The sequence below is a fragment of the Macadamia integrifolia genome, chromosome 7 (genome assembly GCF_013358625.1).
Source record: "Macadamia integrifolia cultivar HAES 741 chromosome 7, SCU_Mint_v3, whole genome shotgun sequence".
Classification (NCBI taxonomy): Eukaryota; Viridiplantae; Streptophyta; class Magnoliopsida; order Proteales; family Proteaceae; genus Macadamia; species Macadamia integrifolia.
In genome coordinates this window covers 21203939-21226011 of record NC_056563.1, presented here as the reverse complement: position 1 = coordinate 21226011, position 22073 = coordinate 21203939, and the positions used below count along the sequence as shown (strand labels likewise).

General features: G+C 37.5%; 2 protein-coding genes across 2 annotated transcripts; one reads left to right on the top strand and one right to left on the bottom strand.

Annotated features, from left to right (window-relative positions):
- The first annotated feature begins 8854 nt into the window (after positions 1-8854).
- On the top strand, positions 8855-10253 carry LOC122084819. Its single transcript, XM_042653245.1, has 2 exons — positions 8855-9140; positions 9320-10253. The coding sequence occupies exons 1-2, from the start codon at positions 8855-8857 to the stop codon at positions 10063-10065; spliced, it is 1032 nt and encodes a 343-aa protein (XP_042509179.1). The 3' UTR covers positions 10066-10253.
- A 314-nt stretch (positions 10254-10567) lies between these two features.
- LOC122085198 (beta-galactosidase 8) lies at positions 10568-19736 on the bottom strand. Its single transcript, XM_042653669.1, has 19 exons — positions 19164-19736; positions 18962-19057; positions 18720-18832; positions 18571-18637; positions 18393-18485; positions 18054-18197; positions 17805-17893; positions 17576-17681; positions 17384-17471; positions 17030-17148; positions 16257-16421; positions 15293-15498; positions 15092-15201; positions 13408-13517; positions 13071-13184; positions 12636-12737; positions 11556-11767; positions 11149-11485; positions 10568-11046 (listed from the first exon to the last, which is right to left on the bottom strand). The coding sequence occupies exons 1-19, from the start codon at positions 19353-19355 to the stop codon at positions 10939-10941; spliced, it is 2571 nt and encodes an 856-aa protein (XP_042509603.1). The 5' UTR covers positions 19356-19736; the 3' UTR covers positions 10568-10938.
- Positions 19737-22073: the final 2337 nt, after the last annotated feature.

Here is a 22073-nt window from a genome sequence, read left to right as displayed (position 1 = left end):
TTGTGGGTCTGACCACTATGGAGGAGGGAAAATAATCCTCTGTTTTTTCCTGTTTTGCTACCTACAGAACGTGACACGTGGACAACTTTAAGACCAACACATCGGATGTAATAATCTTCACCCAATCTTGACCGTTGGTCTCCTTGTTGTCCACGTGTCGTGTTCTGCAGGTAGCAAAACAAGGAAAAACATGGATGAGAAAAATAAAGGATTTTGATCCATGGAGGATAGGATATTTGGTATGCGGTTTAGAGAGAGGGAGAGAGAAAGTGTCTCTTCTAATACAAATGGTTAAAAGGCGATTTAGGGATGTGGAATTGGTCAGGCCTGTCCTTATCGCTCTAGATCTAATCGGTTCAGTGCATTTGGTTTCTATTTTTTTTGCATGTTTATAATGAGTTCTCCTCCATTTTGCATCTGCTGGGGCTAACAATGACGTGGTGCTTTTTGTCAAACATTTAGCTTTGACCTCTATAACTAACCACTCTCCTATGTCCCGTACTAATATGAACTTAAACGTAATTTATTTTTTTTAATTCAAGGTTTTTTTCTTTTCATAAAAAATAATATTCACAAAGCTAATAATACTGATAATCAAATTAAGCCAAATACAAAACACACTAATTTTTAACTTGGAAAAACTCTTCTAACGTGAAAGGGAATTAGAGACCTAGTCCAAACAAAACCTTCCAATTAATCAAAAATGGGATAGAAAGGTCTCTCTAGATAATGTTAAAAGGCTACATTTCTCTTAGGGTTTTTCTACCCGAAAGCTTTCTATGTGGCATTCTAGCTCCCCATTCCCTCTTATAATAGAGAAAACTCATGCAAACTCACTTATGCTACCGCATCACTCTTCTTTTTATACACAAAAATTTAAGAGTGAAAGGTGTGTGTGTGTGTGTTTTTTTTTTTATAGAGAAAAAAATCTAGGTGTTTGTGAGAAGGAAACCCAACAGCTTTAATGCGTAGGTTTTGATTTGAATAGGCTACTTGAAATGTATTAAACTCAGCATAATCGTATAACCAAATATGTATTCAATTTCTTATTTGCAATATGGGATAAAGATTCAGCACATAAGAGGCCCCTTGTGCCATAGACATAGGGGCTTGCAATGACCATTGTGCCCTTTCCTGGGGCTGTATGTCCATATATGTAGGCATATGGGCCTCTAGCAGATAGAAAACACTTGCCCTTTTAACATATAGTGTGGTTTTGGGTCCTTATGTCATAGCACCAATAAATCATATTTGTTAGTTGACTTTCACCATATTGTAGGAATTTATAGTCATATGACAGAATGTGTTGGCCCTAATTATACCATGAGTAGATGATGATGTGAAATATATGATGATAAAATTAGACCACCAACTAAGCTTCTATGTGGCAGATATATAAAAGGTAACCTCTCTTGAGGTTTTGAATGAAATATTTTCTTTAATAATATTAAATAACAATGATAGAGAAGATAAACATTGTTAAATTCAAATTGTTCTGTAATTTAATAGACATAATTTTAGTTGCAAATAAAATTAAAATGTGTAAATTATATATATCATTTGTCAATATCAATCTTAGACTTTGCTGTATCAATATTCCTTAAGTTAACTATAAGTTTTCTATAAATAAGATAGAGAAATGGTAAATTGACAGATGATAGTAATAAACAAAGAAAAAATAGTGACATAATTAAGTTGTGTGCAGCACGAGTTCTTTGAATGTTTAGATTCTATGTTGTAAAAGGACCCACTTAAAGATGGATGTGAGGCCCACTATACAATCAACATTCCAACCGTTTTTTTGGCAAATGAGCATTTGATGCTTTGCCATTGGCATTTCCATTTAAACCCTCAATTATTTTTGCCATGAGAAAGATTTGTTTATACCTTAAACAATGAGGTTATCCATTAGAGTGTCTACCTATTAAAAATTTGATCGTTTATATTATTTGTACAAACTAACTGATTGTCTTTAGATTTGCGACAATCTGAACAAAAAGGCGCATCCAATGCATAAGGTTTCTTTCATTGTGGGGTATGGAGAGGATCATAATGCAGGAAATTTTATCTTTATTTTACAAAGAGGCTGTTTTTCAATTAGAAATCACAATTATTAGATCATAATGGAGCAACCTTACTATTGCATAGAGGTCCACTCTTTATTTTTGATGATATCATTCCAAAATTCAAGGCCTTCCTTTATATTAACGTGGAAAAGTACAATCATGCTACTACTTAATTTTTGAGTTGAAGTGACATAGCATCTACAAATATTCCGCTACTTAAACATTTTTGTAAGACATATTCTGATAAATTGATTCACAAAATGCTTTTTTTTTTGGGAGGGCGGGGGGCGGAGATGGTTTAAAAATTCAGAATTAGTACAAGATTGATTACAGTTCATTCTGATTTAAATCGTCCAAAAATCGACGGACTCGGTACATGTAGTATTGGGGGTATTCAGAATCAGTCTCGATCCATTATGAGTCAAATTGATAAATTGTTAACAAATTGTTAATTTTTTTGGAGGGTGGCAAAGTGTAATGTTTAATCACAGGATCACCTCACCGGTGGAAAGGAACAAGTGAAGGAAAATTTTTGCCATGAACTTATAATATCTTCCATGGTCCATGGAGCCCAATTTATATTTTAGAGATTGGCCATATATCGAATTTAAGAATCAAATTTGATAACATACCATGCCATGCAGGCATGCACCATCTTAGTAGTCCATGCAATCCTTTTTGTAATGATAGATTTTCAAGTACTTTGTTTTGTTTTGCAACTTGACAAATTCCATTTAAATTTAAAATTAAGATGTGAATATAAAATTTCAATCTCATGCAATTTGCCACATGATAGAATTAAATGCTCCTCCATATACATAATTAACATTTTTCACTTTCCCTTCTCATGGCAGCAAAGGGACCTACCTACTTCTGCAAAGACCATATGAATGCCTATGTAGCTTCTTTATCAGTACTGTCTTCTGCATTAATTGTCAAGTTCATCTAAGAATTAGAACTCATGAATTCCATGCAACTACTTCAGACCAGGGTCAGCTATGGCTGTTAAAGACAAATTGCATTTGAATCCACTAGGTTCAAGTCATGGCAGTATGACCAAGCTCTGCATTGAAGTTTCTTTCCTTCCCCCATAATTATTTTGCACGTTTGTATGAAAATAAATAAATGAAATTATGAAAATTTCTCCTGAAAGATACTACCATAGTTGAATAATTAAGTTGTTCAAGAGTCATAACTCATAAATATTTATGTTGTAATCAAAGTGATAAATTGAGAAAGTGTAATTGTTTTTTGGAGAATTTTTTAATGTATGACTCACTCGTACTTGAACCTTTGGGTGGAGATAAAAACTCCCCTTAAATACCAAAATCTACCACCTATTTGATGAATTGTCCGATCATTAAAGGCAATGTACTCAGAATTCTTCTCTTTTTCTTTTGATTGCTTTTTGTCTTATCTCCAAAAATTCTTTTAAGTGAGAGGATAATCAGAATAAAAATAGACCCCCCCATTAAAAAAAAAAAATGTATTATACTAAAAGGGTAAAAAAATGTAAAGTCAAAGTTTTTTCTTTTTCTTTTTTCACTAATTTTAGTTACAATGAGATTTCTCTAATAATAAATAATAAATGATGCTACTCCAACAAAGGTAATACACAAACAGCTTATTGGACCAGCATTTGGTTTGGTTCGTAAAAATTATGGTATCTCTCTCAATTCAATACTATATCACGCAATGGTCCATATTAAGAGCAAAATCGTTCAAAAATCTAATTTTAAAAGAAATTTATTTTTCATCTCAAAAGACTGATCTAATAAGAAGAGGTGTTCACATGTATATAAAGAAATGGATTATCCCACTTAAAATCGATGTGAGACTAATAAGACTAACATAAATGGGAGCAAAATCATTTGATAAAAACTGATCTAACTGATCTATATCGCTATCGTTATCAATGGAGACCGATAAACTGATATTATAAACAATGTCATTATTAGTGACAGCTAGGGAACCATAAATTTGTTTTTCACCATATGGTGCTCTCTAGATCTAGACTCTTGTTTGTGATATATTTTTTTCTCTTTTTTGTGTGGTAGAATGCTAGAATATAACATGGAATTAGTGGCTAAAGTCTGGCCCGCCCCTGAGGCTGGACCGCCGGCCACCTTGGCATGGTTTAAGGAATAGGGAAACTGGGTTGGATCGGACTGTGGTTCAACCATTTAAATGTAATAATGTAGCACCCAGACTGCCAGAGCACAAGAGGGGCTAAAAAGGTTCTAGCCCAATCGAATGGACCTAAAATCCAAATGCTCGGCTGGGGTAACGGTCCATTCAAGATTACATTTTTCAAGCCCAAATAAAAAATTCAGTGGGCCTACGCAAGGTTACATGGATAGTTTTTATCATAGATTGTTTATAGACCTAATATATGGGCTAAAAAACCTAAATACCCACACTCATGATAAAGTATGTGCACTCATGGGCCCATTTTAATATGAGTATGCATGGCAGTGAAGAGACTAAACCTAAATACCCTTATAAAAACCCCATGATCGTACGAAGTAAGTATTTGGACATAAATGAAGACATCTGTAAACATCATAAATAATTCAATTACATCTGTAATATAGATAGTTAAACATCATAAATAATTCAATTACATCTATAATATAGACCTTACGATCAAAAAAAAAAAAGGGTGCTCCATGACAGTGATCATACCCCCCAGGATAAGCTCCCATACAATGGCGTTTCCGCAGGACCAATAGGTGATAGTGAGACATACCAAGACTCGAACCCACAACCAGTAGATTCGAGCGGTGATAGATTGAGGCTTGAGGGTATTTTCACCACTAGGCTACCAACCCCATTGGTCCCTACGATTCATATCTCTCTTAATGAAAGCAAGGAGATCAGTAGTGAAATCCGAAACGAGGAGAACAAAAGCAGCCATATAATCAATAATTGCGTATGAACGTTATAGTACATACACCAGCACATTCTCTGTTTTTTTACAATGCAGAGTCATTATGTATAACTTCCATGTAACAGCCATTTTAACTCAATTTTTCCCTTTACCTTTTCTTGGGTGTAAATTTATGAGGGGGATCTGGTTTCCCTTACAATTTCTCATGTGGCATACTGCACGCTGTAGGTGGCAGAACTCATGGCATCTATGGCCAAAAATAGAAGCCTTTCTGAGTGTAAGGTGGTGAAGTAATTGCAGAAACAACTGCACCACTAGTAGCTGAACAGAGGTGGGCAACCCCAATCGTAGGACTCTCTCTCTCTCTCTCTCTCTCTCTCTCGCTCTCTCTCTGTCTCTTAATTTACTTAATCAAGTAGCCAAGAAGCTAAAAGCATGTTCAGTACAGATACTGTGCTAACAAGGATATTGGCTCTTAAATAAGGGATAGCTCCTGTGACTCAAGTCCAAATTTTGGCCACTTCATATTTCCGACTCATTATCTCATTCTCTTTGAGAAATGTTTGTGAGGAGCTAAAATAAATTTTTTTTTTCATCAGCGATTTCAAGATGCAAATTTACTTGGTCCTTGACCCTTATGCCTTACCAATGGATTGGTCTGGATAGGAATTGAGGATTGATCTTGGTCGATACTAATCTGATCCAATTTTTAAAAGAAAAACCGCACCAATTGTTGCCTCTATTTTTATTTAAATTAATCTAAAAAATATATGCGTTAAAGCCAATCAAAACTTTATTTTTATGCCACACCCTTTGCTTTCTCTTAAAAAAAAAAAAAAAAAAGGAGTTCGTTGAAGAAAAAAGTAATGCATACCATCCAATCCGATCCAATTGATACCAACCGAACCAAACCGAACCGATTAGATTCTGACAACCCATTAGGGAAGCCGAACCCTCGGAGTCTAGAGTCTCAGACGACTAATTGCAGCGTCTGGCGGTCTCCTCTCCTGCATTCAAAAAAATTGCCTTTTACCCTCTCCAACGGTTATATTGCTTGGAGAATAAGCAAATAAGAAGCAATCTCCAACGGTCACATACATCTCTCTCTCTCTCTCTTTTTTACTTTAATTGCTAGGAGAATAAGCAAAAAAGCTCCAACGGTCACATACATCTCTCTCTCTCTCTCTCTCTCTGTCTGGCTCCAATCTCCATACATTCGATAGCTTGAGTTTTGTCTCTAAAAGCAATCTTTCTGAGAAATTGAGGAATGACGATGAAGGATTCATTTGAGGGTTCTGAGAAGAAGAAGAAGGAGAAGAAGCAGAGTTGTCAGAAGCAGAGAAAAGCGTCCTATCTAAAGAGAACACAGGGTTTGAAGAAGAAGCTGCAGGAGCTCACAACCCTCTGTGATATTGAGGGCTTTATGATCATTCTACATGAAACTCAACTGGGGAAGGGCCAATGCTCTTCGGTTGATCCCATCATTTGGCCAGAGGATCAGGGTAAGGTTTTGGGTCTTATACAGAGATACAATTGCATAGATCATAAGAAACGAAGGAATCACTGTTCTAATATGCCCCAAGGAGGAGACTGCCTTGATGGGTTTTCTTTGGAACAGCTACAGGATTTGAAGCTTAAAATCGATTCAAAGCTGCAGAATTTACCTAATTTTCAGTGATTTTACTGTATATGTATATGTTATTTCATCTGTTACAGACCAATTTTGCTTTTGTTTCTTGTGGAATTTTGTAGTTGTGGTGAATTGAGGTCTTCTTTCTTGCTGTTGGTGCAGAATTTCCTTGTAAAAAGGTTATATTTTTGTTCCTTCTAGGCTGACTGCTGATGCAGATCGTAAAAGAGGATTACCCAAACAAGGCCAAATACACGATCGGGATTCCTTGTAATTTTAATTGTTTTATTATGGGAGTTTTAGATAGAGTTAGATACTTAGGAGTCTTATTTCAGTTTCCTTATTTGAGTGGTTCCCTTGCTAAGTTAATATGGAGACCTTATAATAAGCTTCAGAACCAGCCCAAGTTAACAGCTTCTCAACACCCGAAAGTGATTAGATTTAAAAGAAACTTCAGATTTAAATGAGAGGTGATGTACAAAAGCAAATATCTTCAACTAAACTTTAAATAAATGATAGAACAACTTATTAGCTCCAAACTTAACATGATATTTGAATGAACAGAATAGAGGAAATAAGATAGAAGGAGAAAGATATGACCTAAATAATCTCACCCCAAGCCTAGGCTAGTATCTCACCAACCACCACAGCCAGGAACAGAATCTCACCGTAGCTCTGTTTCTCACAGAGTATAAAACTAAACTTCATTCAAATTCTTAACTTTTTTTTTCTTTTTTTTTTCTTTTTTTTCAAAATGCTTACAACGGCCCCTTTTATAGAGCAGTGGGAGAGTTCTAGAATATCATTGGGACTTTCTCCTAGACTTAATGCCTTTTCCAAGGACTTACATTTACGTTTAGGCTCTTTTCAAGATATTTAATGACATTAGATTTTCGAGGTCTTTCATCATTGACAATGAAACTAACTTTTCATGCATGCTAAACTTTTGGTTCCTTGTAAAATGTTTTACTAGCAGTAATAGACATATCTAAGTTGTGTACCTATATTTTGTCTTGCTTGAGTATGGAAAGTAGTTTCTTCTTGCCTATGTGGACAAATTCTTGTCCGCATTTGTGGGCCAGGTTATGAAGTGACTTTGCTACGTTGTTGGAAGATTTGTGCAAGATCCAAAATCGGATAAAAGTAAGATAAATACTTGGTGGTTGTTGGTATTCAATTTTTTTTTTATATGTGATAGACTGTAACCTGATCTATGAATTCAAGGAGACAGATTTTATTTTCCATTTTTCAAATATTTTTAAATTTTCTCAGAAATTTCCATTTTCCTGCTACATATTTGTGAGAGCTAGTTGTTGTGAGAGACAGTTTGGTGTTAGAGGCCCTTCCCCTATCCTATCCCTCCTTCCTTTCTTCAATCTCTTGTTTTCCATTTTATTGTTTCTGAAATTTAAACATCAAAGTGACATCCAAAAACTTGTTTCAGTTGCTGGAGATTGCTATTGGACCTTAAAAGGCTATCGTGAGTTGTTACATCCAAGTTCTGATTTGGACAGACAAGAATACAATCGACAGTTCGAGTTTATGTAATAAGGGTGGTTTGGGCAGTAGTTTAGTATCTTGCTATCTGTATTATACTTGATTCGTTTATCTAATTATCTATTTGTTTTTTATTAGTTTCGTATGTTTTCCCCTATCTATCTGATTAATGCATAAAATTTATATTTCTTACTCATTTAAAAAGGAAATTATTTGTAATAATTGAAATGTAATATCATCTTATAAAAAGGGTATTTTTGTACAATATCATATACTTTTTCAAATATAAATACAATTAATAAGTGATAACAACAGTCTGGGACTCTGGGTAAATCATTTTCACTAAAATTTTAACTTTACTTTCTCAATTTGTAATTTGGAAAAGGAAATCTACCTGAACCTCCTAACCTCCTACATCTAGACACCGTCGAGTAAAAATATTCAACATAAATAAGGACAGTTAGATTTTTTCACATCTAGTTATGTCTAGACCGGTCAAATTCTTTCTTCCTTGTAATTTATACCAAACAAGAAGAAAATTTTCTAATCCAATGCAGGGGAAGACTAAGAACCCCTCATGGTGTGCCCAGATGTTGAAATGTATGTCCAGGTGCTTCCCCAGTCCAAGTAGATTCCAGCACGCTTCCATTTACATATCATAATCTTCATAATAAAGAGAAAAAAAAATCAAAATAAGAAAATAAGAGAAAGTACACAAAACGGAGACCACCTTTGCCGATAGCAAGGGCAAAGGTAGCAGCAGCAACAGCAATGACAACAGCAAAGATAAAGAGTGATGGCAAAGGTAACAGCACTAGCAGTGGTGAAAATGATGGCAACAGCAGTGGGAAATCGAATAAGAATGACACATCCACAGATTATACGGTGTTGTCGGACGGCGAGAATGGGCAGGAAAGAGTTCTTTGCAATGCGGCCGGAAAGTGCTATCAAAAGACCCTGGAATGTCCCTCTCAGTGCAAAGTGAGAAAGCCCAAGAAGAACAAGAAGGAAAAGGGATGCTACATTGACTGCAAGAAGTGTGAGACCACTTGCAAGTGTAAGATTCACTCCCCTGTTTCTACTACTTACTACTACTACTCTCTTTTTAGTTGTTAGGATGATCTATATTCTTTGATGGCATAACCCCAAGGGGGTGGCAGAGTTGGACCTTCGCCATAGGAAACGTATGGTTCTGATTCCACTCTTCTTACCTCCCTGGTTGGTCCAAACGTTGATTGTGGGATCAGTATGAACCCCGAGGATATGGATCCATCTGCTACGACCCGAGGTTTGTTGGAGGCGACGGCGTGATGTTCTACTTCCATGGTGCCACTGGTGGCGACTTCGCCCTAGTCTCAGACAATGATCTTCAGATCAATGCCCACTTCATCGGATCCCGGCCCGCTGGTAGGACCCGAGACTTCACCTGGGTCCAAGCCCTCTCGGTCATGTTCGATTCCCACACACTCGTCATCACTGCCAAGCGTGTCACCCACTGGGACAACAACATCGACGCCCTTATCGTTCACTGGGACGGCGAGACGGTCCAGATACCCACCGACGAAGAGGCCGAGTGGCGGAGCAGTGGTGGCGACAGGGAGGTTGTCATTGAAAGAACTGATGACACCAACAGTGTGAGGGTGACGGTTGCCGGGTTGGTGGAAATGGATGTGAAGGTCACGCCCATTGGAGCGAAGGAGAACCGGGTTCACAACTACCAGTTGCCTCCGAATGACGCCTTCGCCCACTTGGAAACCCAGTTCAGGTTCAAGAGCCTGTCTGAGTCTGTGGAGGGAGTATTGGGTCAGACTTACAGGCCAGACTATGTCTCCCCGGTTAAGATTGGAGTTCCCATGCCAATGATGGGAGGAGAAGACAAGTACCGGACTCCCTCCCTCCTTTCACCTCTCTGCAAGCTTTGCAAGTTCAAGGGACTTTCCTCCTCACCAAGCAATGCCATCCAGGAAGTGGCTCAGTACTGATGGAAACAACAGTTACAAACTTCCATGGTTTTTATTCTTAACTAGATACACAGTTTCTGATTAATAAGTCAATAAGGGCTGTCAAAAGTCGCCCACTGTAAATCGTTTTCTGGTGTTGCTCAAACACATTTGTTGTATTTCATATTCAGTGTCTAATAAATTCTAATGATGCAAAATTCTTTTTCCAAGATGAAGTGCTGCCTAGCAGTCATGCCAGATATTCAAATCGATGAGTTTCCACCTGGTTGAGCCAATTGGAACATCCAAAATTATGGGGCAGTTTGGAAACCATCATGATTACTTGACAAGGTTTAAGCAGAATCAGCAACAAGATCAGCCTCAGGCAATTCTGATTCTGATCCAGCTGGGAATGTCTAGAATAGGGAGCCAGAATCAGCCTGAACACTAGAAAACCTTCTTAGATCAGTCGATTCAATTGACAAGAATCGGGATCAGGCTTGGCTGATTCTGCTTCAATTGATCCGATTCCAATTACTGATCATTAGTGTTGCAATTTGATCATTAACTGTTCTTAAAACACAAATACAAATCTTGATTCTTCTCTTCCTGGAAGGCTGGGACATACATGCAACCCAGCAAAGAAGCTTCAGCTCCGTGCCTGGGCATGCTGAGAGGCAGTTTAATGAATGACCCTATAATTGATTATTGAAAGATGCCCAAGTTGGGGGCAATAAAGCCCTTCAACAGTCATATTTTGAAGGATTCCCGTTGAAAGCAAAGAAGATTCCACCACCAGTTTTCTCTTTCTTAGGTTGAGAGTTCCTCTACATTCATTATCAGTGAAGGAATTTATTCTATTGTATACTTCCTGGGGCCTATGCTTTGCTTACACCCCAAACCCAGAACAATGCTTCATGAACAAGTGGCTTCCACTGCAAGGCTCTTTGTCACTCCTATACATGGATCACCAAATGTATCGATTGATACTCCAAGGCTGCAACTTTTTGATCCAATGCAGGCCTGTCAAAATTTTCTCCCGTAAGCATAAACCACTATAAGATGGTGGCTAGATCAAAGTAGACATAACAGAATATCAATGAGATCATAAGCAAAAATGCATACCTCCTGTACAATGGCAAGAGCTTTGGCACTTGTGCACCGACCATGTCTGAAACTACCACAAGTCCCTGAAGGAGTTCCAAAACTCGCAAACTTGATTGAAGAGATAACCTGACTAGGAAATGGGCACTCAAGCTGAAGCATAGGCCCTGATTTCTTATCTATTGGTTGATCTAAGCTCCATGTGTCTACAGGGGGTAGGTGTGACTCTGAAATGTGCGAGCACAAACTCTCTGTCTGTCTTGTCACAAATGATAACTGTGTGGGATCCCCACCCATCTCCTCAAACACCACCAGAATATTGCCAGTTGGATTGACCCAGGAACGTGGCACGTGATACCTGAAACATAAACAAGATTATTTTATATACAATAATTTCTGATATGGCAGGGGTGCCGCACGACTCTTACTGTTTCTGAGATGCAGCACCGCAGTTCTTGCGGCATTTGTTTGAGTTGTAAGGCCCCCTGTAGTTGCACGAGTTGGTGCAACCACCCTGGGGAGAGAGATAAGTTGGCCAATAACGTCCAATGCTCTGACCATTCACCCAAGCCTCACCCTTCCCCATTCCTGTAAAGTCGAGTGCAATTGGGCCATTGCCAGCAGGGGCATCAAAGTTCGTCTGAAATTCCAATTATGCCATAATGATTAATATGTAGAATTCCACATGGTATTCTCAGCATAGAGCTCTTCAAGGCTTGCATATAGGGAAATAAAATATGTAAGCAAATTAAATCGAATATGCGATATGGAAAACAAAGTAAACCTTATAGAGAGGTACAGGAAGAAGATGGAAGCGAAAAGAAGTGATCGGCTATCCAAACACACCCCCCCCTCCCCAAAAAAAAAAAAAAAGAGAACCTTACACTGAAAGGCCCGTTAAATTGAAAGGTGAAAAAGAAAAAGAAAAAGGGAAAAGAGAATGATCTTCACACTAAGCCACGTTTATTTAGTTAGATGATGTACAAAATATTAGAAACCTCAGGGGCTGGTTAAACTAAATAAGGGATGCCACCTTAGAACATATATCCTTATTTGAAACACTTTAGAAAGTGTGGCAAGTTATAACAAGTCTTATAGACATCAGCATGCTGCAAGGAATGTGGTGCCAAGTCCAAGTGCCATCATAACAAGGACCCATCCAACTTTGAGGCTTGGAAAAAAAAGAAGCTAACAACATATCCTTTATACTTTCTTAAGGCTATACATTTTAGATCAAAATGATAGAACCGCACATTGAAATCGCACGAATTTATCAAAGCATAGTGCATTATGTCAATTTATTTAGGTTCTTTTTTATTAGGGTAAAGCAATTCTAGCCTATTGGCTGGGAGTGACTGATGTATAAATTTTCTTTCTTCTAATTATCTTTCCCCACCCCAAATTTTTTTTACATTTTTCAAATGATTAAAAGATCACTTCCATCTAGGGAAGGCACTAAAAGCATAGCAGAGGTTACACAGAGGTACAGAAATTGAATTGCGACATACCTTGTACCATATTAAGGGCTGGTTCTTCGGTAAACTAGATTTTGAAATCCACTGTGAAGAAGTCCGTCCAGAAAAACCTAATTCTTCGCCTTTTAGTCCAATCTGTGCATAGATAAAGGAATATTAGAGAGTAGCAATTTTCTTACACTACTTCAAAGAAAAGAAAAATGTATCTAGCAAATGCAGAAGAAACCATCTTCTTCCAATATAGTTGGCTCATTTAGGATTTGAGAGTAGGGAATTTGTTTCTTCACATTATCAACCTTACAGAATCATGAGAAAAGGAAAATAGAAAGTTTCTACTTCAGATGCATCGTAAGTCAATAAAACGTCTGATGTACAACTAGAAGCATAGTAGGCTATTCAGTTTTAAGAAAGTAGACACGTGGACATAATAGATATGCAAAAGGATAGAAGACCATAAAAGAAATAGACCTGATATATCCACCGGCTTGAGGACAGATCAACACTGGCGCCATTTTTGGAGCCTTTCAACTTGACTGGACCAGTAATTCCAGCACCTTGCAGGTCAAAGAATGCCCCATAGTTCTGGAACAAATGCATGGAACTTCATATTAAATTATAGCTTTTCTTGGGTATTTATGAGTGATAGAACTTGTTCGTCTGATAGGTGGCAGGTTTACTGATTACAGAGATGATAAATATACCAAAAAAAAAAAAAAAAAAAAGCTTGGAGAAAAATGCAAGATGATGGTAGATCATAATCCATTCTCTTAAAAGTTCACAGAACATATTAGGAAAAAAACCAAACCTGCAGTCCCACTGTCAAGCTCAGGAGGTCAATGGTGTTCCTCCCCTGCACAAGTGTGATGGGCTTCTCCAAAGTGACCTTTGCATTGCCACTATTGCCCGTCCCGCTCCCTATAGAAGCCCCCCCATTGAAATAAATTAGGCAAAAAGATGATCATCTTCATCAACACCAAATGCCTAAAACCAATAATTGAGGAATCCAAGCACAAGTCATCCAGAACAATATCTAAATATATCTAGATAGGCAACTAAGTAGGAAAAGGATTCTGGTTTTTTTTTCTTAATCACTCTTGATAAAGGATTGTGATTCATCCTCTCCCCCCCCCCCCCCCCCTTTAAGGGGTGTGGGGGAGAGCAGAAAAGCATGAATCAGGAGAAAAATCTAGAAGCCTAAGAAAAAGGAGTTATGGTTGTGTAACAGCCCCAGAATTGTGATGATTAAATTTGTTTAAAGGAAAACAATCAAAAACATGTTGAGGTTGCGGAGAAATTTTATGTTTGTAAAAAATGCAATACCCTTGGTGCATTGGAGATTAATATGAATGATATCAGAGGTATTTGATTCCTTTAGCCTGCATTGGCAATGTTTCTTTGAGCCTAAACCGTCTAAGGAAGTATTCTGACTTTAAAAGAGAAGAGAAGCCCTGTTATAATTACATGCCCTTGCATGGCTCTGCACGAGATCTATATTTAATTTTGAACAATGAAAGTGAGCCTGTGCTCTAGGTATTTGAGTATTTCCCCATATATAGACCTCATATATATATATATATATTTCTGGGAGGACTTGAGATGAACAAAGCAAACACAACAACAAACACAGAGAAATAGGAAAGAAAGTAGAAGGGAAAAATGTGCTTCTAAATGAGTCACTTTCCCCTTCACATGATGAAGAACTATAAAACTATTGAGAAATATTTTAATAGGATAAAGCATAGGCGTCAAGGTTCTTTATCATTAAAACAAAAAAAATTAAATACGGCTCCAAAGAGATTTAACATGTAATAATAAGATACAGTTTCACATAAGGGATTCATAGTGTCCCTGGTATTCATTTGGAAGAGACCTGCAGGCTTGCAAGATTCGACTGACACTCATGAACGTCTTAAAATGAGTGGAATCAAGGTTTCAAGTAGTTCTATTGGGTATCGTATCGGAAGGGTGATTTTAAGAGATGTATTCGTATCGTATCAGAAAAAATGCAACATATGCTAAAGATACATATGGAAATAGTCAAGAAATGAATGAAATGCTTAGGATATATGCAAAATATGTTTTAAAGCATAAAACACTATAAATAAGTAATATATTAAACATATTAATTTTGTTACTAACACACTATAAGTAATATATAAAACATATTAAATATATTATGTATTAAAATGTGAACAAAGTACGACGAGACAAGTGCATTCAATTCATTATGTAAAAAGGATGAGGCTTCTTACATGTACTAATACCAATTTTTTTTAGGTATCATATCAGTACCATATCACATCAATACCTTAAAGATACGATGTGTATCGGCAGATATGGTAGGATACTTAAAACCTTGCATGGAATTCATATAAATAATATTTAGGAACCTATGACCACCTTATTCATGATCATAAGGAACAAAATTTGAAGATAACAAACTTTCTCAAACATGTGTGTTTTTCAAATCATTATTTATTTGACATCACCTGCAAGATTCCCATTGATAAACGCATGAAGAGCATGACCAAGTGATTCCACATGAAGAACAGCTTGAGTCCCGTCTTGAAGAAATGGCTCATTTCCTTGGATTTCAATTCTAGGAGAAAAAAATGCAACAGGAGAAGGAAATGCAATATAAGACATCAACCCCATTCCGCATAGAAGAAGAAAGAATGAATATTCTATACCTTAATGAATACCACAAATAATCACTAGAATCAGCTGTGGTATTTATCTGCTCCACTAATCCAGATTTCATAACTGCAGTTGAACTTGAGATACCAACAGGTTCATTAATCCAACTCCATCCTGATTGGAATGAGTCAGAAGAACCAATCGTATCATTTGAGTCTGACAGTCGTTTAAATCTTGGACTCACAACCTGGGAATTAACCTGTTACATAAAACCATCTACCTCACTTAGTTTTAAATAACTTTTTTCTTATGCAATATCACTTCTTTTCATCTATCAAATTTTAAGTTTTAGTGATGCATATGCCACTGAAGTCCTTTGGAAGGGATAAGAACTGTTCAGTAGAATGATTTGAATCCAAAAGAGGTGACACCATAAGACATCAAAGAATGCATCCCCCCCCCCCTTACAGTGAAAAGTTCTAAAACCAAACTGAAATAAGGAAAATTAAAGGAGTCAAAAGTATGTGCAACAAAGATAATAGGTTTAAGATGGATGGTAAAATGCATGAAAGACTTCAAGTATTAGTTGCAAATGACATTGACCCTGTTCTGAGTGTAGCGTCATGGTGCCAGAGTCATTATTGTTCCTAAGCAAAAGCATCCATGCATGAATGTAAATAAAAAATCTAAGCAGCTTGTGTACTTGCCTGTAAACCTTGGATATCTTTCTAATTAAAAAGACCCAGTTGTTATGCACAGCCGTGTACGTACACCGCTGTGTGCCTTTCAATCATTTGATGGGGGTGTTGGGGCCGAATTGTAATAACACATCCCACTTCCTCCCCGTTGAACAGTTTAAGTTATGACCATGTACGTACAGAGTTGTGCATAAAACCTTTTTCCTAAGCATAATAAAGGGTAATCTACGTTGCTTAATGTTTTTTTTTTGGGGGGGGACGAGGGAGGAAGAAAGAAGAAAGAGTACTATATGTTTATAAATTTGTTTTCAGTACAAACCTTTGCAGTATTGAATACCACATTCTTGCAGTCAGGAAGGATGCTCACAGACCATGCAGGTAAAGGGTATGAATTACCATTGAAATTCACAGTTGCATCAGATTGTGTACCCACATTGGCAAGAAAAGCAGCACATAACCCAGACCCTGTTTTATAAACATGAGCCTGAAATAGGAATACACACCCATGTTATATGGATTAAAAAAAAAAAAAGGATAAAAAGGTACTCCTATGCAATGTCAAACAATAAATAAAAAATATATATATAGTATCTTATGCCTATGATTCCAGCACTTCTCAATCAGAAAATTATGTGATATTCAGGGATCTGGTGTAATATACAATAGTAGGCCATTCAGTTGGAAAGTACAAGCAGCAGATTAACTGTACTACGTGCATAGGGAAACTTCATGAGGCAGAAAAATCCCACAGATCTTTTCTATAGATCATTCTCCATGACGGTCTATGTAATGACAACTCCAATGGATTTTACAGATACAGAACAGAGAAACTGTGTAATTCTACATTTCACGACAGACTTAATTAATAAGCATGTGATGAAACTATTGTGAAATTTCTTTTTGCACAGATATATGCAGATGCATCATGCATGTACAAGCACAAGAACTCAAGGCTACCTTGTCTATTTTCATGATTTCATCTCATCCCTCTCTATTAGAAAACATAATACAGTAAATCAAATTATTTATCAAGAAGGAAACTAAACATCATCACTTATTAAGAAAAACGGATATGCTATGGAAGGACCATACCTCCAAGTTCGGACCAAGAGAGGTGAATGTAGGATCGGTGGCTATCAGTGCTCCTTCACAAAGTTTGATGGCCTTGTGCAAGTCTTTAAGGTGGCCCCACTTTGGTTGTCTAACAACACCTGAACATTCGTGTAAAAATGAAAATTTCTACGAATAAAAGGAAAGTCGAAATGTTTTATCAAAGAACATTTCAGACAACCGCAGGAGATTATTGCCAGTGCCTTAACGACCATTGCATGAAATACACACAACTAGTACCATTTCATAGTACAGTAACTGTCTAAGCCTGAATATTTATCATATCAACGACACAATATCACATACAACCAATCAAACAGGGATAGCAGACGTTACCATACTCATCAATCGGAGCATCATAGTCATAGCTCGTGGCAATAAAGGGTCCACCAGTAGTTCGGCCAAAGTTTGTCCCACCATGATACTGCTCAAGAGAAGGGAACACACCGGAATTCCCAAATTGATTAAGCACCAAAAAACTTCAGGATAAATGCTAAGGTGACAAAATTTTCAATACAATGGCAATACCATATAGTAATTTTGGAAAGTTCCACCTCTTTGGAAAAAGCGCGCCACAGCAAATGCAAGGTCCTCCACTGGTCTGTATGGCACAGCACCACCAAAGTAAAGACACCTAGTGTTCCACATTATTGGAAAGGTTATATGTGGGACTTGCAAAATTTCAAGGAAGAACAGAAGAATGGCAAACAGAAGCTAAGAACTTTACTTTAAGAGTTGATTCAAGCAAACAACTTACCAACCACTCCAAGTTTCAGTCCACATCTTGGGCTTCTTGACAGAGTTCGGTGTGAATTGATCACAGTAAAACCCATTGCAGGTGTTGATCTGTTAGATTCTATAGAATTGTTAACATCAGTGGGGAACTGATGGGGGCTAGTAAGTTTGTAACATAAAGGGTATAACAGGAACTATACCCGGATTTGTTAAAACAGATAATACTTGTTCTGAAAAATAAATTAGATAAAAGAGTGAAAATGCAACTCACAATTGGGTCAGGAGCATCAGCCTGCTGACACATCACCCAGGGAACCCCTGTATCTAAAGACGTAGCCATGGCTGCTGCCCAACTGATATAGGATTTGGCAGCAGAACCATAGTAGCTGTCGATGTTTCCATATTCATTTTCAATCTGATAGAAAACAGAACATAACTTCAATGACCATAAGAGAGAATTACTCCAAAGTTGTGACAGAACATGGATGAATAGCTACAACAGTATGGTATAAGGCCTGCCCACATGCAAAGGCAGCAGAGCTACATCCACCTGAGACAAAGGAAGATACGGATTATGGAGAGAAACTAAAATTAGAAAATAAGAAGCAACCTGTGACAAGATGATGGGTCCGCCTTGGGATGCATAGAGCTTCTCCTGTTTCATCATATCCACAATCTTGGCCGTGAACCGCTGCATCTCCGTCTGACCCAACATAAAAAGTGTATAAGTATCCAATAACTTATAAATGAACAGCATACAAAGAAGAATATGGGGCAAGGGATCAAACTTTGAAGGGCTCATTGTCAGTCCGTAACTCAATTCCAGGAATGAAATGCAACCAAAGTGGGAAGCCTCTGCACCAGAAAAATAAGATTTCAAGGTCAGACGCAGGGAAATGCAAAGTACAAGTAAACAGCCTAAAACTCATAAAATCACCCGTAGTTCCACTCAGCGCAGACGTAAGGGCCAATGCGTAGATGAACATAAAGTCCAGCTTCGGCAACTGTCTTCACGAACTTGACCAAATCCTTTCTCCCTTCAAAGTCGTACTGAGCAACCAAGTACACAACATTAGATAATGCTAAAAAACCATTTCCCTTCAAATCAAGAAATGAGTCATAAAAAGTTCAAAGAAAACAGTAACAAGATTCCAATGAGAAAAGAAGAGGAGAGCTAACCTGATTCTGAACGGGTTCATGTAAGTTCCAGAAAACATAAGTCTCAACGACGTCCAAACCTCCGTCCTTGGATTTCTGAATGAGGTCCGGCCACATCTGTGGGAGAGCTTTTTGGTTAACAGAAGATAAAAGGCAAGCAGAAAGAGTCCACAAAGAGAAGACACGGTCGTGTTCTGATCTGTATGTTCAGTTTAGTGATTACCTCAGGGGTGCTCCGGGGGTAATGTATGGAGCCAGAGATCAAGACCCTGCGATTGCCGTCGATCAGCAGCGCACGGTTATCATAGGAGACGGTGGCGGCAAGCGTCGACAAGACAGTCGGAAGGAGAAGGATGAGAGACGCCACCCAACCACTTCTGCAACTACTACTACTACTACAACCACTCATGGTCATGGCGTATAGAGAGAGGTTTACTTGTTAAATGTGATTATGCAAAGGCGTTTCCTTTAGTTAAATACAGGGGAGGAGGAGGAGGAGGAGATGGAGAAGGAGAAGAGGGGTAGGTTGATTGGTCACTGATGATGCTTTGGTGTTGCGTAGCCGCTTTTAAGGTGAAAAACTAAGGAAGGAAGGAAGCACTGTAGTGTGGAGAATCAAGAAAAGTAGAAAGGAGGGCACGGCAAAGCCGGAGCCAACTCTTACCGTCTCCATTGTCCAATCTCCCTCCCTCTCTCTCTCTCTCTCTCTTATACACAGAGGGAAGGGACAGTGGAACAACGTGTCTTCATCTACTTGGTTTTGTTTTCATCGTAAGTTGCCTAATCACCCTTGCCTTCATTTCTTACCTCTCGAGCTACTTGTTTTTTGACACAGAGAATGTGTGTGTGTGTGTGTGTTTGTGTGCTGTGATTAGAGAGAGAGAGAGAGAGAGAGAGAGAGAGAGAGAGAGTTTTAATTTCACGGATGATCTGATAGCGATTGTCGTTCGCGTGAACTGTGTGGTCCAGCGAGACAGATCCTTTTTGTCTTTTTTGGTTTGAGTTTGATGATCACTGGAAATGACCAAGAAGGTGAACTGCCAAAGATTCAAATTACGAAATGTGGAACGGTCGGAAATCGGAATCGACAGAATCGGAACCTAGTGACGACTTTTAGATCTGAGAACTCAGCGATTCTGAGAATCCACCATGCCTTTATTTATTTTTATTTTTTTGGTAGATATCAGGACAGATTCGATTGATTTTTGAAATAGTGGTTTAAAATACACATTTTTCTGTGTCGAAAAATGGAAAAATGATCTTAAAAATGTTTGATAAATTTGTTTTATTTTGTCCGTTTTTTAAAACATAAATAGAAATTTATTGTAATTTATAATATAAGAAATGTGAATGACGAAACATGTTATACTTATTTTGCTATTTTTATAAATAACTTGAACCTAAAATATTGGGGAAAGACCCAATAAAAAATCGATCAAAAGATAACCCGTTTTTCAAACATCAAAAAATTCTATTATCGGTGTTGAAGATCTTGGTGCGAACAATCCGATAAATAAGTTTATCAAACATCAAAAAAATCCGCTTCTATTTTCAGAAACATGAAAAATCGTTTCTGCTATTTGTAGATAACAAAACAGTAGAAACATTATCAAATGGTACCTTAAATTGGTTTTGGTTGATTCCGATTTGATCCCAAATCTATAATCCCTAGACAAAATAGAGAAAAACAAAAATTCTTGCAAAATACTTTTTGCTTTTTCAAAAAAAAGTTTTCCCATGATGGCTAAGAAAATATAAACACAAATCGATAGCATTCCAACTGAATTGATTACCATTATTTAAAAGCCTATGAATTGAGACATGAACCGACATTCATCAATTTTGGTTTGAATTGGTAGAAGCTTAGAAAGCAAAGTGGTTTCCACACCCCCCATGAATTTGGAGTTGATTAATAAGGAACTTTTACTGAGAAAAAAATTTAACACGAAGTTATTAAGTCATAGTCGTCGAAAGTTATTTCAAGTAGTAAAATTGAGTAGAAGGTTCTTTATAGACAATGATGGAAGGAAGATGGATAGATTTTAAGTCACTAATTATTCTCTTATGAGAGAAAGAGGCTCAAGGCAACTGCCACCGACACGTTTTAATTTCATTTATTTTAATTACATACAAAATGAGCATGGACGAGTCTTTTTTCTCTTATATTTGATCGGACGATTATTCTCTGTAATAAGTGTAATGGTGCGGTGAATATCAGATGGTCGAGAGCATGTATGCACATGTTTCGAGATTCTCTCAACCATCCAATACTCATCGTACCACCGTACTCACTGCGGAGAACGTTTTTGCTGTTTGATCTCTCTCTCTCCACATAAAATTGTCTTTTTGATCTCCTCCTGCATTTTTTCATTACTCTCCCTTTTCACTTTCATTACTGAGGTAGTAGATAATAAATTCAACACTAAAGCATAGTGAGCAATAAACTTTGTACGAACCATAAACTATGACGTCCTAAGTTCGACTCCCACTAAGTACATATTAGGCCACTCATACAAGGACATTTAGTATTTTTTATGCTTTTAGTGAAAATTGAATGATTTCCATTCAATCTCGATATTATTTGATATATAATTACGGGTCAGTATGAATCACAAGACTAGTTAGGCCAAATGATTGAATAGCCGTTTTTATAAAAAAAAATAAATAAAATGTTCCCTTGGGCAATTAATTCAACAAGAACCCACCCTATAAAGGATAAAAATCCTCTGTTTTTCTTGATCGGTGTTTTGCTGTGTTTTGCTACCTGCAGAAGAGGACACGTGGATGGCTTCAAGTGAACGGTCCAGATGCTTGCTTGGTTGAAGTTGTACCAAAACCGAGTTGAGGTAGGTGAACCAGACCGAGATAGGTATGACCCAACCCAACCCGTACGAGGCATTATTTTGAATTTTGAAACCCTAAAAATCCGTTAACTCCTCTCTTCTTCTTCTTCTTCTTCTTCTTCTTCTTCACCCTCTGTTTTCTCTCTCATTCCCTCTTACACGTTGTCTCTCGGTTCAAAGGATACTTGCAACTGATCTCATCTCGGCTATTCTTGAAATAGTGAGCGTGTTCGAACATCAACGAAGCCCCCTGCTGGTTCTCGCGCACATACTGGTTCGATCACCCTAAG